At 37.8% G+C, this 17,628-nt stretch overlaps 1 protein-coding gene across 1 annotated transcript in view; it reads right to left on the bottom strand.

Moving 5' to 3' along the window:
• The window catches only part of NME8 (NME/NM23 family member 8), a 36,767-nt gene extending 19,468 nt beyond the window's left edge, over positions 1-17,299 (bottom strand). The window contains exons 1-9 of the mRNA XM_052638390.1: positions 17,267-17,299; positions 17,132-17,189; positions 16,837-16,943; positions 12,725-12,796; positions 9,615-9,731; positions 4,942-5,008; positions 3,856-3,929; positions 2,335-2,427; positions 1,042-1,226 (exon numbers count right to left, since the gene is read on the bottom strand). Coding sequence (XP_052494350.1) covers positions 1,042-1,226; positions 2,335-2,427; positions 3,856-3,929; positions 4,942-5,008; positions 9,615-9,731; positions 12,725-12,796; positions 16,837-16,943; positions 17,132-17,189; positions 17,267-17,299 — 806 coding nt within the window. The remainder of the gene's footprint in view (positions 1-1,041; positions 1,227-2,334; positions 2,428-3,855; positions 3,930-4,941; positions 5,009-9,614; positions 9,732-12,724; positions 12,797-16,836; positions 16,944-17,131; positions 17,190-17,266) is intronic.
• Positions 17,300-17,628: the final 329 nt, after the last annotated feature.

Raw genomic sequence — 17,628 nt, 5'->3', positions numbered from 1 at the left:
AACAGCACCAACAAACACTGACTCCTCCTCTGCCAGCTATGTTAATAGTGTTTCACAGAACACTTTTAAAAATGGCTCAAAAATTCTGGTATGAAACCTGGTATCTGGAGCCCAGCATTTCCCACCCAAGCCTGCTCCCCAACCGCTAAGTATCATTTTCTCTTAAAACTAAAACAGTAACTCCTACTGTATACAAAGTCCTTTGTCAGCTCTTGATTTATCGTACCAGCCCCTCTATCTCACTTAAAACGGGAAATTAATGGTATTAGGGTCTCCCTGCTACATAAAAATTATGATATAGCTAGGAACCAGTGGATGGACCAACTAAAAAAAAAACGCTATAATTTATTAATAAGATAACAAGGAGAGTTCTGGAGATGCTCAACCAGAACACGCAGTGGAGATGGGCTGCCCGGCAGGAGGAGACACACATTAGGAAGCCTCAAGACTCAGCTACTTGGAAGCTGCTTCTGCTCACCCACCCTTCTTTCAGACATGACTCTGACAACTCATGGGCTAAATGCTGGATTTTCTGAGTCTTCAGAGGACTAAAAGGCATAGATGGCAAGTGCATAAACCCAACGTTCTGTAAGTGATTTACGTTCACTTTTGAATATTTACAAATTGTCAACAAAAACTGTAGAACTATTTAATTCTTAGCAATTTACCACCACTAACTGCCTTGAGTAAAAGGACAGAGGACATTTGCTGTCTCTAGGACCAGAGGAGGCAGAAGAGGAATGAGGAGAGACAGGAAAGGGGTCTGGTTTGGAAGGGACCAGCCTTGGTCCCATTCTAACCCTGGAGTCCAGGGCCATGATGCTAGATTGGTGCAGCCAGTGTTAAGAGAGACAAACAGGAATTTCTTCCCTTTCAAAACTGCTTGACATAAACTTTCAGGGCAACTCCGGCTTTGTTGATCATATAAAATTTTGGACTGAAAAGAATACCTGTAGCTTCGACATAAAGATGTTTGTCTTTAGATTTGAGATATCTGTATGTTATACTATGTTACCTGCTAAAACATTGTAAACAAGCTACCTTTTCCTTTCCTTCATCCTCGAAGGCTTGGCCATCTCCTGTTGGTCATCCCATGGTTCTTTAGATTCTGTCTCAGAATTAACTTCACTTTCATCCCAGGAAGTCTGTTTTTCCTTTCCTTGTGAAACAACTAGAATATAGCTTAGGTTCCTTGTCATAAAAGAAACAAAATCCTCAAAGTCAGGCTACAAAATAAAATAAAAATAATATTACTGGGCTCATGAAATGGATAGACTACAATGGTGACCCCTACCCAAGTCTAGGACCTCTTCCCCTTCGTGATTATTGGTCAGGAGAAAGTTCCTCACAAGCCTCCTGTTAACTAACACATCTCTGAGGAACAGAAGTTCACAGTCGGCAGGGACTGATCGTCAAGGCAGTCTAATAACAATTGTTAAACTATAAGATACTTCCAAATCAAGTGGAGGGCTTGTTGAACACAGTTTTCTGGAGTCCAGTTCCAGACTTTATGATTCAGTAGGTTTAGTGTGGGGCCCTGGAACTGGATTTTCTCACAAGTTTTTAGGTGATGTTGCTGGTCCAACCCTTTTCCAGGGCCAAGAAAGATGGTCTGGGGGGTGCAGCTGGTTTACAAAGTGCTTTTCAGTAGAACTTTCTCTGATGACCAACATGCTCTGTGCTCTTCAGCATATGTAACCACAGGCAGCTGCTGAGCACCTGAAATATGGCTAGTGCCTCTGAGACTCTGAATTTTTAACTTTGTTTAACTGTAATGAATTTAAGTTCAAATGGCCACATGTATCTAATGGCTACCATATTAGACAGTGAATTTCTAGAACCTACATCTCCTGACACCCAAGCCATTGCACTTGCTAACACAAAGTCTTTACTGTATTACCCCAGACAAAAGAGAATTTTAAAAATAGCTTGATGAAAAGGATTTACATGTAGGTAAAGAAAGGATGAAAGCTTTCCTATGAAGTTTATGACAAGGAGCCTTCAAACTGGGATCAGAATCTATAGGAAAGGTCTGGATACTCACTTCTTGGGGGCTAATGCACAGAGTCTTAGAGGACACATATCATAAAGAGATCTTTGCTCCAATAAAACACAATCAGAACATCCATTTTTGCTTGGCTGCCTCTATGTCTACTGGAGCTTTCTCCAGTGTCATTCTCTTTGGATCAACCATGATATGGACACCGCCAAGGAAATCTGGAGCTTATTTGGTTGGTCAGACTTATTCATTTGTTTTTTCTATAATGAGAATACTAAACTTAGAGGAATCCACTGTATTTGACACACAATGGATTTTTTATAAAACTTTCTTACCTGGTCTGCTATTTGACTATAGAAGTGCTTTACTTGTTCTTCAGTAAGCGGTTTCTTATCCTCTGCTTCTATGACAAATCCTGCCTTGATAATCTTCAATTAGAGAGCAAGGTCAGATTCAAATGGGTAGTGGGACCACAGGTAAAAGGAGTCAAGGACATTTGTTTCCTAGGCTTAACAAATCATCCAGATTTGAATGCATTACATGATGATGCCTCAGCACAATCCACAAGGCACTAAGTTGCAAGAGGCCCAAAAATATGTAAACAGAGAAGGTTCTTTTCATGCCCCCCCACCTCAGTGTTTAAATTTTCATGGCTTGAAGGAGAGACTCCACACTACTTCTATTATTTAAGTGAATTGTTTTCAGATTAAAAAAAAAAGAAGAACTAACTGAATTCCAAGGAAAGATATCACAGCTTTCTAAATCATTCAAAAAGAAACACATTTATAAGCACTTTGAACCATTTATTTTCAAAATTATTGTAACTTTCTTAACTTTTCTTCAAGGATTACCTTTGTTAAATCTGTAACTCATAATCTAGTATATCTTACTGTGACAGCAACAAAAATATCCAAATTACAGGGAAGAATAGAATTTAAAATTCAGCCATGCTTTGTCTTAAAATTTTTTAATTTAATGACAAATTGTGTGTATGTCACTCAAGTATAACAATGTATAAAATGGACCGTCTACTTTATTGTAGTTTAATCGATGCTGCTTTGGCTGAAGAAAGAATGCATGATGGGAAATTCATAATGAGATATCCAATCCCTCCTGACATAGCTTCCCATGTGACCTCCTCTATTGCACATGCAGCATTCTTACAAATTTTAATATAATTTTGTTGTTTCAACACAAAATCTCTATTCAGGGGTCAGTAAATCATAGACCCTTCCACCACACATGTTTAGAAACAAAGTTTACTAGAACCACACCCCTTTGTTTATTTACTGTTTTGTTGCCTTCTCCAGATGATGGCAGAGTTAAACTTCTGTGACAGAGATCATATACCCCATAAGCCTGAAAATAGTTACTATCTGGCTCTTTATAGGAGAAGTATGCTGACCTTTGGATTAGAATGCAATTTTCCTCCAAAAATTTTTTCTTTGGGATCTAAATGCAAAACTTTAAATGCTTCTTTAAGTTATCATGTATCTAAAAGGACAATATATTTGTGACAACATCAGGAAATAATGCAAGCTAATGTCAGCTTATAGCAGGTTTGCACTGATGACAACTAAATACAAAGAATTTGTTATCATCCAACATAAGGATGGCAATTTTTATCTTTTATATTGGATACTAGGAGAACAGAGTTATTTAAATAAGGATGTTGAGTAGGTTGAGCCTTTGTAAGATAAAACATCCAAAGCCTTTAGAGGTACCTAGTACCAGATGTTTTTATGTTCTAGTTTTATGTTCTAGTTCTTATCTAAATGATAAGCTTGCCTCTGCATTGAAAATTAAGAGATTTTTTTTACAATTAATTTAAACTATTGTTGGGAAATATTACTTACTTTTTCTTTAATTTCTTGAACTTTTCTAGCAGCCACAGCATCAGGCTTGATAATAACAATAGTGTATATTTGATCTAGGAAAAAACAATGGATGGATTTCATTTTCTTGGCACAAAGTCTAGATAACGAAGGATTTGACAATTGCAAGCATAAACTACTAATGTCCATTGAATTTTGTCCATCAACAGCTTTGTCCTTATGGCGTTGAAACTACCAAAGAGTTTCTACTTAGAATCAAAGCATATTTCCTGTATTTGCATGCAGGAGAAACATTCACAGGAGTTTACAGTCAGAGGGCCAAAAAAAAAGTGTAGGTGGGCACTAGTTATTTTTTTGGCCACATCTCATGGCTTGTGCGATCTTAGCTCCCCAACTAGGGGTTGAATCCAGGCTCTCGGCAGTGACGATGTGAAGTCCTAACCACCGGACCACCAGGGAATTCCCAGCACTAGTTATTTTAATACAATTCACGTGCATTAGAATCACACCAATGATCCATCTAGCTCAGTGTCACTAGTGGCTAGAGTTTCAGTGCAAGCAAACATTATAAACCAATGGCTTAACTGTCTATGAATTTGTCCACATTTATCTACACATTCTTATAACCAGTTTTTAGTTCACCAGAATAGCTCACCTAGCATGTTGTTTGCCTCTGATCCCTCCAGGGTATGAACACACATTCACACACTCACACAAGACAATCCAATAAAGGCAGGAAGTTGTTGATCCATAAAGTAAACTAGAAGCGCAGGTCATCAGGGAAGAAATTCTTACAAGTTTTGGAAAGATGATGAAGGATAAAGTAGGAGGAAACTACTGTCCAGATTACTCACAGGGGACAGAAGCCCCTGGTCAAATGTAATCTCTGAAAGACTCCAGGCATAGAGACTGAAGGCAAGGCAAGGGGAGCAAAAGAGATTGCTTTTTAAGAGCTGAGTCTGGTATTGCACAAATCATCATTAATCCTACCAGTCTTTATCAATTAACATTGATGTCATTACAAGGTTTTTGCTGCAAGTGATGCTGTAATGAACATTATTCATGTACACAAATCCTTCGCTATTACTTTAAAGTAAATTTACTTGCCAACGGTTTCATGGCTTAGTTCCCCAGCATCCTCTGAATCTGAGTCTACAAACACAATTTCATGATACTGTGAAAAAGGAAAGCAAATAAAACAGTTATATTTTAATATGATAGTGAGAGAGTTTTTAGAAATTTTGTTTCTAGTAAATATGTATAATCAAAGGGATAGAAATTAAAGTGGAAATGTGGCTGCATTTATCTAACACTACTTTTCCCCAACCTTTCCACTAAAATAAAATAAACAATATTTAAATAGTTGGGATGTGGAGACTATCAGGAATAATGCATATATGCTATATGGAAAATGCTTTAAAACAAAACCTTTAAAACATAAGAGCACAAGGAATAAAATAAGAAAGAAAAAAAGATTAACAAGTAAGAAAGCAATAAGCACACAATCATTATGTTAAAAACTGAAAGAACATTAAGCTTCAGGATCCATTCTTGACCATTGCTCCGAGTAAATTAGGAGCAGAAAGATACGTCCTTAACTTATAAAAATAAATGTCTTTCTCAAAACAATAGCCAATATCCTCCTATAGAGTAAAACCCTAGGAAGGATAAGGGATTCTTAGTTTCTGGAGAAGCCCTGAAAATGCTTCTGTTATTCTGTAAACTACCTGAAGAGTTTATATATTTACATATATACATTTTGAGGGCAAGAAGTTTGTATAATTATAGATTCTCAATGGACTACAGAATCAAAAACGTTTGGAAATAACTATACTGAAAGCATTCACTTCTGTTATAATCAGAAATAAGATAATTATGCCAGCTATAACTTCATAGTGACCTGTCTTGTATTTGTTGGATCTACCCTGACAAACAGGGCAGCCACTAACCACATAAGGCTATATCTGAGAGCTTGAAAGGAGGTTAGTCCAAATTAAGATGTGCTATGAGTAAAAGATACACAGCACATTCCAAAGACTTAGTTTGAAAACATGAATGTGGAATACTTTATTTCTTATATTGACTACATCTTTTTTCTTATTTTATTGAAGTGTAGTTGATTTACAATGCTGCATTTAATTGCTGCTATACAGAAAAGTGGCTTAGTTATATATATATATATACTTTTTCATAGTCCTTTCCATTATGGTTTATCAGAGGATATTGAATATAGTTCCCTGTGCTATACAGTTTATACATCTAATAAATAATAGCTTGCATCTGCTAATCCCAAACTCCCAATCCTCCCCTCCTTGGCCCCCTCTCTCCCTTGGAAGCCGCAAGTCTGTTCTCTATATTTGTGAGTCTGTTTTTGGTTCATAGATATGTTCATTTGTGTCATATTTTAGATTCCAAATATAAGTGATATCATATGCTATTTATCTTTCTCTCTCTGACTGACCTCACTTAGTATGATAATCTCTAGATGCATCCATGTTGCTGTAATGATTTTGTTCTTTTAATGGCTGAGTAATATTTCATTGTGTGTGTATGTATGTGTGTCTATATATATATATATATATATATATATATATATACACCACATCTTCCTTATCCATTCATCTAGGGGTGCATGTATTGTTTTGAATTATAGTTTTGTCTGGGTATATGCCCAGGAGTGGGATTGATGGGTCATATGGCAACTCTATTTTTAGTTTGTTGAGGAACTACCATACTGTTCTCCATAGTGGCTGCACCAGTTTACATTCCTACCAACAGTGTAAGAAGGTTCCCTTTCCTCCACACCCTCTCCAGCATTTATTATTTGTAGACTTTTTAATGATGGCCATTCTGACAGGTGTAAAGTGGTACCCCATTTTAGTTTGGATTTTCATTTCACTAATAATTACTAATGAAGATCTTTTCATGTTCCTATTAGATCTCTGTATGTCTTCTTTGGAGAAATGTCTATTTAGGTTTCTGTCCATTTTTCAATTAGGTTGTTTTTTGTTGTTGTTGTTATTGAATTGTAAGAGCTTTTTTTATATTTTGGAAATTAAGCCCTTGTTGGTCACATCATTTGCAGATATTTTCTCCAAGTTCATAGAGTGTCTTCTCATTTTGTCTATGGGTTACCTCATTGTGCAAAATCTTGTAAGTTATATTGAATACATCTTTAAATGAGCATGTTTTTAATATGTCAGATGTAAGAAAAGATGTTTAAAAATTAATTTCACCTTTTTTATTATTTTTAATTGACTAGTGGAATATTAAAATTATGTAAGTGGCTCACATTATGGCTTGTATTTTATTACTATTATTCCACTAGACAAGGCAATTGATGAGAAACCTAAATAATAGAAGTGTCCAACAAAATGGAATAAGATAAAATAAATATCAGATATTAATAAACTTCTTACATATCCACTATTATTAATTAAAATAAGATGTCATTCTGCAAGAATAATGAGAATAACAACAATAGAACCATAGTACAGAGCACACATAGTGAAAGCCAGATGCAGTATAGTAATTAGGAGAAATGTTTAAAAGTCATGCTGCCTGACTTCAAATTCTGCTTTTACAGCCTACTAGCTACCTGTTTCTAAGGAAAGGACATAATGTTTCTAAGCCTGTCCTATTGAGCACAAATACTTCATAAGGCTCCCCTAGGTTCAGATTCAAGATGCAACATAGGAGGCTCCTGAACTCACCTCCTCCCTCAGACACACCAGACCTACAGTTATTTGTGGAACAGTTCCCTCTGAGCGAAATCCAGAAAATAATTGGGCAATTTCTATGCATCAGACATATGAGGAAAAAAACACATGCAAACTGGGTAGGAGAGGCTGAGTCACAACCTCACCATAAACTCCCTCCCCGACACAGAGGTATAAAATCAAGAGGGGACTCACAACTCCCAGCATCTCCCAAAGGAGTGAAGGGCTTGACACCAACATCGAGTACCCCCAACTTTAAGACTTCCAACAGAAAGACGGGGCCCCAACTAATAAAATGTTAATTGTCAATTATATCTAAATAAAAGTGAGGAGTAAAATGGTTTCTGTAAGGATTAAATGAGGATATCTTTTTTAAAATCTTAGCAAACAGTAAATCCTCAAAAATTCCTAGTTACTCTAACTTTAAAAAGAAGTAGAGGGGGTGGAAAGAGGGAGGGAGGGAGATACAGAGAGAAAGGAAGGGCAGTTTCCCTGAAAAACAAGAAACCTGAAAATGTAAAGGAAAATGCCCTTGGATGAGAAAAATCACTATTTTAAATGTAAATCCCCTATGTTTGTCATTTGTCAGTTTACCATCAAAATATTCATTTTTTTCCTTAATGCTTATCCTTGGTACACACTAAGGATATTGACACATCGAGACACAGTGCAAACATTTCTCCAAGTTTGCTGCTTTACTTTTATATTCCATTCAAACTTTTAAATAATCAAATCTATCATTTTTTTCTTCTTTGATATCTGTTTTATATTATACTTTCAAGGCCTTTCTCAACCTATGACAAAATAAATGCTTTCCAATATTTTCTTCTAATACTTTAATGCTTTGTTTCTTCATAGCTCTTTCATTCATCTGAAATTTGTTTGTGTCCATGAGGAAATGATATAACTTTCTTATACAAACAGTTAATCCCGTATTACTGTTTTATGAATTTTTAATCCTTTCCAGATTTAAGCTGATAGTTTTTATAGCAGATACGTATACAGCCTTGAGCCTACACCATCTCATAGTTTTTATTTTTCGTTATTTCTCAGCTAGTCTTTACTTTTGGTTTCTTAAATTCACACTTCTTGTTTTTGTTGTTGTGTGTGTATATGCATGTGTATATGTGTGTATATGTGTGTGTACATGCATGTGCATGTTTCAATATGCCACTCCTATTTATCTGCCTATATTTGTAATCACTTTCCTCTCTGGCTTTCTTTCTTATGGTATTTTATGTTCATAGCTCTACATGCTTTATGATTCATTTCAAAATATTTTATTTCTTACCAGGTAGTACACTTTACTCCAGTACTCTTGCCTGGAAAATCTCTTGGACGGAGGAGCCTGATGGGCTGCAGTCCATGAGGTCGCTAAGAGTCGGACGTGACTGAGCGACTTCACTTTCACTTTTCACTTTCATGCATTGGAGCAGGAAACGGCAACCCACTGCAGTGTTCCTGCCTGGAGAATCCCAGGGACGGGGGAACCTGGTGGGCTGACGTCTATGGGGTCGCACAGAGTTGGACACGACTGAAGCGACTTAGTAGCAGCAGCAGTACACTTTACACACATAGGATCTTATTCTAAGCATCATATTAAAGTATAATACTCTATTGTTCATTTGTCAGTTTATCTTGGCCCTCTTTTCATATCAATAAATAGAGCTAGAATGTACTAACTAATATTCTACTGTATGAATTTGTATAATTTACGGTACATTACAACATTTATGGCATCTATTCACTATTGCTAGGTATTTAGATTGGTTCCAAAATTTTAGTAACATAGAAAACACTGAAATAAATAGCCTTTTCTTTCTTTGTCTCGTGAGCTTAAGGAAACTTAATGGAGTGTAATTGTCAGTCAAGAGATACATGTTTTATTTTAAGCCTTTGATTCATATTATCAAAATACTTCCCAACAAGGTTGCACCATTTAGATACCTAGATAGTTATAAAACTAGAGGAAACACTTCAGGAAAACAACAAAAAAGATGAAATACATCATTTTGAAAACAAATTTTTAAAAATAAAATTGTTAGTAATTCGAAGTATTACCTGAGGGCGAACCATTTCACCTGCTGCAATTTTCCTCTCCTCATTGACTAAGGTAATAATTTTTTGATTCACAAGTGGTGCATTTGCACCCTGGATTTTTGCAACAATTGTGCCATTCTATAAGGGGAAATAAAAGCAGGAAGGAAATTCATTTTCAGGATAAGTCAAGAATACTTCAACTGAAAAAAAAAAAAAAGAATACTTCAACTGGACTAAGTCACCCCACTCTGACCCATACCCTCACCAATCCTTTTTTAGCTACTGTAATTGGCCATTTAAAAATAAATATTAGTGGTACGAAAGTATGTCCATTTGGTAAACCCATCTCTTTGAGTTCTACCTCTAATTCATCCATTAGATGATTAGTTCTACCACTAATTCTCCTACAACCAAACACAGGCCATCCATGTGTTAAATTTTACTGGCTCTGTTCAGGTCTCTCAACATTACTCTTCCTCATTAATTTTGATATTATTTCCCTTTTGTCTGTCTTTCAACACATATTTACTGAACACTTGTGTACTATCATTTTTTGGCATTGCCTTTCTTTGGGATCACAATAAACTGTGGAAAATTCTGAGAGAGATGGGAATACCAGACCACCTGACCTGCCTCTTTAGAAATGTGTATGCAGGTCAGGAAGCAACAGTTAGAAGTGGACATGGAACAACAGACTGGTTCCAAATAGGAAAAGGAGTACATCAAGGCTGTATATTGTCACCCTGCTTATTTAACTTCTATGCAGAGTACATCATGAGAAACGCTGGGCTGGAAGAAACACAAGCTGGAATCAAGATTGCAGGGAGAAATATCAATAACCTCAGATATGCAGATGACACCACCCTTATGGCAGAAAGTGAAGAGGAACTCAAAAGCCTCTTGATGAAAGTGAAAATGGAGAGTGAAAAACTTGGCCTAAAGTTCAACATTCAGACAACGAAGATCATGGCATCCGGTCCCATCACTTCATAGGAAATAGATGGGGAAACAGTGGAAACAGTGTCAGACTTTATCTTGGGGGGCTCCAAAATCACTGCAGATGGTGACTGCAGCCATGAAATTAAAAGACGCTTACTCCTTGGAAGAAAAGTTATGACCAACCTAGATAGTATATTCAAAAGCAGAGACATTATTTTGCCAACTAAGGTCCGTCTAGTCAAGGCTATGGTTTTTCCAGTGGTCATGTATGGATGTGAGAGTTGGACTGTGAAGAAGGCTGAGCACCGAAGGATTGATGCTTTCGAACTGTGGTGTTGGAGAAGACTCTTGAGAGTCCCTTGGACTGCAAGGAGATCCAACCAGTCCATCCTAAAGGAGATCAGCCCTGGGATTTCTTTGGAGGGAATGATGCTAAAGCTGAAACTCCAGTACTTTGGGCACCTCATGCAAACAGTTGACTCATTGGAAAAGACTCTGATGCTGGGAGGGATTGGGGGCAGGAGGAGAACAGGACGACAGAGAATGAGATTGCTGGATGGCATCATGGACTCGATGGATGAGAGTCTTGGTGAACTCCAGGAGTTGGTGATGGACAGGGAGGCCTGGCGTGCTGCGATTCATGGGGTCTCAAAGAGTCGGACACGACTGAGTGACCGAACTGAACTGAAGAACACTGCCCAAAACAAAGGTGGTTTTGTAGTCATGGATTGAGATTCTTTTCTTTTTTTTTAAGTTTTAATTTTTATACAGTTTTTAAAGGTTGCTTTCTATTTGCAGTTATTACAAAATATTGGCTATATTCCTCATGGAGATTCTTGAATTAGGATTTTGAATATGGGAGCAATGGGTGATAACAAAGTGAGGAGTGACTGCAGGAAGTGAGCTGGAAGAAAAGTTCATTGGTAGTTAGGAGAGGCCAGCATCCCTCAGTCCCAGGATGATGACAACATGTGAGCATGAAAGGAAGATTTTGAGCCCCATCTTCAGGTAGACATGGGTCTGCTGCTCAGAGCTGACTCACTTGGCAGGTGATGGCTACCCCAAAGCTGCAGACTCTTTGTAGGCCCCCTCCCCAGCCTCTCCTCCTGAGTCCCAGGCTCCCAACTACTGCTGCTACTAAAGCCACCTCATGAGCACATTAACCTCAAGCCCATTCCTGCCTCTGGTTGTTACGCATTCTGGTTCCCTGAATTATATCTAAGCCAAGGGTCTGCAAACTATGACCTATACAGAGATGATACTTCTGCAAAACTGAAAATACTTACTGTCTGACCCCATATAAACAACAGTTTGCTACCCCTCAGATAAATCATCAAATCTTTCCTATCCAGTCGACAGCAAGATCTATAGAGCAATTTTTAAAATTCAGTTAACCGTATTGTTCACTTCCATAAAATAGCTGCAAGATTATTGTTTAACAGAAGCAAAAATTTATATTTGAGATGTGTTTTTAAAATAATTATTTATAATATCAAAAACGGTCTCTTCAACAGCAAAGAAACAGTCCAAACCCTCTCAAGGAAGAATTTCCTTTTTGCTTTGTATCACACAAGCAAGCAGTTACTTGACTCTTCTTTTAGAAACCAGCGCTTATATTTTTTGATTATTAAAGTTGCTTATCTTGGAATATTTGGAAAATATAGAAAAGTATAAGACAGAAATTTAAATTATATATACTTCCCCCATACACAGAAAGCTTCTATTAGCATTCTGGTGCTACCTACCTTCTTTCTCTGCATTTATAAATAGAGAGAGAAAAACAAACTATATTACAAAATAGTGACCATATAAATATTTCTTTGTATTGATATAAATGAATATTTACAACCAATTCTCTTCTACAGGGTACCTAAGAAATTTCCAATTTTTCACTCCTATAATAATTCATCCTATAATAAAAATCTCTGATTATTTTCCTTAGGAAAGGTAGATACCATTTTTATTTTCTTTTCCCTGATCAACTCAGTGTATGGTAGTCTAATCTTCACAATGCATTATGAGCTCCTACAGGTCAAGTTATAAAATATGTTAATAGACAAGCAAATGTAAGGCAAAAAAAAAGTCTACAATCACTATCATCAGAGAAGAGTTCCAGTCATTGTGCAATGTTATTTGCTCTTTAGCTGTGAACTGGAGTCTGATGATACATTTGAGATGATAAATATACTTACAACACTGAAGAGAAAAACAGGTTCACATTTATCTCTAAATGGCTGGAGAGTCACAATACTGTCAGCTTCTGCCTAAAAAAAATTATTTCATATAATGATAAAGGACACTATGTTCAAGTCATTTGATGTACTATATTCAAAAAATGCAGAGATACATAAAAGTTTTTATGTTTACTACATTTCTTGAGTGTGTTATAGTTGTATTTAGAATCAAGTTACACATTCTGGCAATTCAGACCCTATCTCATTTGGCTCCAACCTTCCTTCCCACTCTTCACCCTTATAGTTCCCAGCCTGCAGCTAAACTCTTCTCCTCATAGACTGCTGGGCTTTTCATATACCCGGGCTTTTCCCCTTGTTACCTGCTCCTTCCTTCCCTTCCTTTTCCAACCCAGTTCGAGTGTCCTTCCTCCAAGTACTCTGCTTTGCTCCCTCTTCTGCTGCAAATCATCTTCCCTCCACATAACACTTCATTGCCCTTCTCTCAGGGCACCAATAGTCCCTTTCAATACTGTACTACTGTTGGACGAACCTAGTTCATGTCCTCTGTTAGAAAGCGAACTACATGCACAGAGAATCATACACACCCTTGCATGTCACGCCCCACCTTATCAGTCAGAGCTGCCTAAATGCTTTTTGAATAAGCTGGCTGTCAGATTTAAAAGCCTTTGATTTTAAAGTTTTCTCACAAATTTCAAGTTGTCTTAAATCAATTATCAACAACTATGTATTAAATAATAGTGTTCCTGCAAATTAATGTAACATACCTTGGGCCAGCCATCAGGATGTGTGTTATAGGATCTTCTATATAAGAGTTGCATTTTGGAACATAGAGTGATTGTTTCCAAACCGGGTTTCTAGAGGTTCCTCAACCACGGCCAAGGATAGTGAGGTGCGAGCCAAGGCAGGGTCCCTCGGCCCTATGTCAGCCAGAGGGGCTATGTTATAATCATTTTTTTCTAACACATTGGATTCGACATCACTTTCTTTCTTTCCCTTTCTTTCCTTCCTTCTTTCTCTATTTTTCTCTTTTCAAAAAAGTAGGCCTCACTGCTTTCAATCAATGGACAAGAGTTTGGGTGAACTCCGGGAGTCGGTGATGGACAGGGAGGCCTGGAGTGCTGCAATTCATGGAGTCGCAAAGAGTCGGACACGACTGAGCGACTGAACTGAACTGAACTGAATACATAATATTAAAGGACGGTAGTCAAAGATTACATTTAAAAGTAGTCTAGCCATCATTGTTGCAATTTAATATTATAGTTAAGTACTAGCAAATAAAGCATATAATTAAAAACTATAATACATAAAAACTAAAAACTATAATACATGACATTTACTGAATTTTTATATGTATAGGCACAATGTTAGTACAAGTCTTCAAGTCTTTTAAAAGACCGCATAATAGAAAAAATTTTATACTGACCATGCAATTTAGGGTGATTTCAATAGGTAATTAACCCATAGGTTTTAGTTTTGGATTCAAGTTTACAAGTTCAAAAAGAGTCCAGCAGAGGTCGCCCCTCCATTGCTCCCAGTGGAGGTTCAGAAGCTGTTATATATAATTTTTTTTTTAATAAGCAGGTCATAGAAGAAAAATAGCATCAGTCTAAGTGAATGTACTATTGTTGGTTGCGCTCAAACAGAAGAGAAGCCATTTGGAGACAATGCACACATCCTTGTGGCTGTTAAATTAAACAAAAGAACAATATGAACATATTCGGGATCTATTTTAGAAAGTTTACTAGCACTCCCTGGTGGAATAGATATAGTGGTGAAACTGATTTGTGTGAGGCAGGTTGAGGAAGTCTGGCTGGCTGGGGGACTGCTGGGAGGACACAGTCAGAAGGCTCTGGGTGGGAGGAGGTGCTGTGAAGACCGGCGTCCTCACATAGCCCTGTGCTGTGCTGAAACGGTAGCCCAAAAAACCACATGAGCCAACCCTCCTGGACCCACCCCTCAGCCTCCACCACACTGCCCAACCCACACACATACCCCAGGTCTGCTCCTACTCAGGCTCTGTGAACAAGGAGGGATTTAATGACTCCAGACCACCTGGGAACACAGTATCAAATTATACTTTCCTCTCGCCTTGCTTTCTTATGTACCAGTTCCCTTCCAGGTAGCCAGACAAGCGGGCAGGGGTTCTGCCTTGCTGTCACTCCCCATTGGCCCCAGTTTCCTTTTTGACCTGGAGTTTCTTCATAATCTCTAGACCATGAACTTGCACTCCTATCACTTCCAGACAGATTGCCATGAGTCACGAGAATTTTCTGACCCTTGATTCTCCAAGATCCATTTCCCAGCTATTAGCTCCTTCTGTTATTGTCTTATAACTTCTTATACCAACCCACCGTCTATTGCATATGGCAGTTCCCTTTAGGCCTCATTCTCTGTCCTCTGAAATTAGTTTTCCTCCCTGTTGTTGTTGTTTAGTTGCTAAGCCGTGTCTCACTCTTTGCAACATCATGATTTCCCTGTCCTTCACTGTCTCCTGGAGTTTGCTCAAACTCATGTCCATTGCGTCAGTGATGCCATCCAACCATCTCATCCTCTGCTGCCCCCTGCTCTTTTTGCCTTCCATCTTTCCCAGCATTAGGGTCTTTTCCAATGAGTCGGGTCTTCACATCAGATGGCCAAAGTAAAGTCAAATCTAGAATCAGAATTCAGTTCTACTCAGGTGGCCTGACTCTTCAGAGTTAAGGTTGTAATATAATGCTGCCCTTTAAAAACTTATATGGCCTTTATTTTAAGAGATAAAGTCAATCTCTTGACAAAAATGAGTTAATGATTGTATATAACCACCTACTCTCTCTTTTTTTTAAACTTTTCTTTCTGTTTTCTCTTTGTTGGGTCTTCAGGCTTTTTTTTTTTTTTTTCCTTCTTTGCAGCCCACCTTCTTTAAGAGGAAAAAAATAATAAAAGATGAGTTTCTAAGCTTTAGACTGTTTATTTGTAACCTTGAACTAAGAAAAAGAAGTCCTATAAACAATGTGTCAGCAGAAGAGGATGGACAAATGTAAGTTAAGGTCAGTAAGCAAATTCATCAAAAGCTTGGGGTTGGGAGGAGTCAGGAAGGCCTGTATACATGAGAACATGCAGTAGATTGAGGCTTCATATTTGTATCAGGGATTATGAGTTTTAGGGTTAAGAAGTAAAAATACATGAGTTATCAACGGCACCCCACGCCAGTACTCTTGCCTGGAAAATCCCATGGACAGAGGAGCCTGGTAGGCTGCAGTCCATGGGGTCGCTAGGAGTCGGACACGACTGAGCGACTTCACTTTCACTTTTCACTTTCATGCATTGGAGAAGGAAATGGCAACCCACCCCAGTGTTCTTGCCTGGAAAATCCCAGGGACGGGGGAGCCTGGTGGGCTTCCGTCTATGGGGTCGCACAGAGTCGGACACGACTGAAGCGACTTAGCAGCAGCAGCAGCATCTGCTTTTGCATTTTAGGACTAGCTGGTCTGGACATATTTCTGTCCAATAGAAATAGAAAATGAGTCACATACATACTTTCAAATTCTCCAGTGGCCACATTTAAAAACTAAAAAGAAATGATACATTTCACTTTGTCCAATATATCCCCAAATGATGATTCTAACATGTAATGGATGTAAAAAATTATTAATGAAGTATTTCACATTCTTTTTTTCATTCTTGTATTTTATACTTAGGATGCATCTCAATTTGTGGGCTAAATTTTAATCATAAATAATTGACTTCTAATTAGATTTAATACATTCAAAGAGGTAGAGTCACATACCTAACATTAACTGGGTAAATGAACAGAGTCCTACCCTAAGCTTTCTTGTAAATGCCATTTGCAATCCTTATTCTGAACACATACCATATGCTCTGGTGAAAATAAATATGGCAATAAACAGATACCCATTTTAATGTTTTTCTAACATTCAAAACCATGGTAAATGACCTTAGCTTTATAGGAATGGGACAAAAATCACATCTGTTCTCAGACCTAGTGGAATTAAATATACAGTAAATTACCAAGTAAACACTGTCCATTTTGAAAAGTTGACAGACTGCTTAAATAAAGACAATCCTCAACATTTAAAGTAATAAAATAATAGTTTAGTGGAAATCCTTACTACAGCAAAATGCAGAAGTTCATCTTCGTTCAGCTCATTTTTCAGTTTTCTGAATAAGGTTTGCATTGCTTTGCAAGGTCCACACCAGGCTTGGTAAACATCAATCACTAGAAGACGATAACATTCGTGAACGAACAGAGGCAAAGAGTCTCAAATAGCAGCTTCTCCCAATTCTTAGGGCAGGGAAAACAGCAGGTTTTTACTCTGGGAAGTGGGGAGTGGTACTCAGTGTTGGGGGGCCCACAAGATGCCCTGAGCCTAACTCCGGAGGGTAAACACCTAGGAAGCCTAGTACCTGTTAGGCCTTTGTTCTGCATCATCTCATCCCACAGGCTTTGATTATTGATGACCGCCTGCAAAAAGGAAGGGGCTGTCAAAAGTCTTCAAGGGCCAATGCTCTAAGTAAAGAATTGTTGATTGTCATGCCTACCTGTAACTGGATTTCTCGCTTTTTGCTTGCCATTTATCCACTGTCACTCGAAAGAGGGAAGAAAAATAGAAAACATGTGAAAGGAAATTTAAATAATATTGTTTATTCATTCAAGCAGCATCTTAAGTACTGCAGAAATTTTCCCTCAGCAATACTGGATTGTGTACTTTCCCCTCCTCTGGAGAGAGAGGAGTCGTGGTCTCTGAATAGCTCTTCAGGCTGGGCTATGTGCTAAATGCTTGTAGCAGCCATACTATCTTACCCTCCCAATAATTCTGAAGCAAAGTAAGTCATAAAAGAAGCAGACTCACAGATATAGAGATCAAACTACTAGTTACCAGAGGGGAGAGAGAGATGGAGGG

The sequence above is a fragment of the Budorcas taxicolor genome, chromosome 4 (genome assembly GCF_023091745.1).
Source record: "Budorcas taxicolor isolate Tak-1 chromosome 4, Takin1.1, whole genome shotgun sequence".
In the NCBI taxonomy this organism is placed as follows: domain Eukaryota; kingdom Metazoa; phylum Chordata; class Mammalia; order Artiodactyla; family Bovidae; genus Budorcas; species Budorcas taxicolor.
This window is presented reverse-complemented; position numbering and strand designations above follow the sequence as displayed.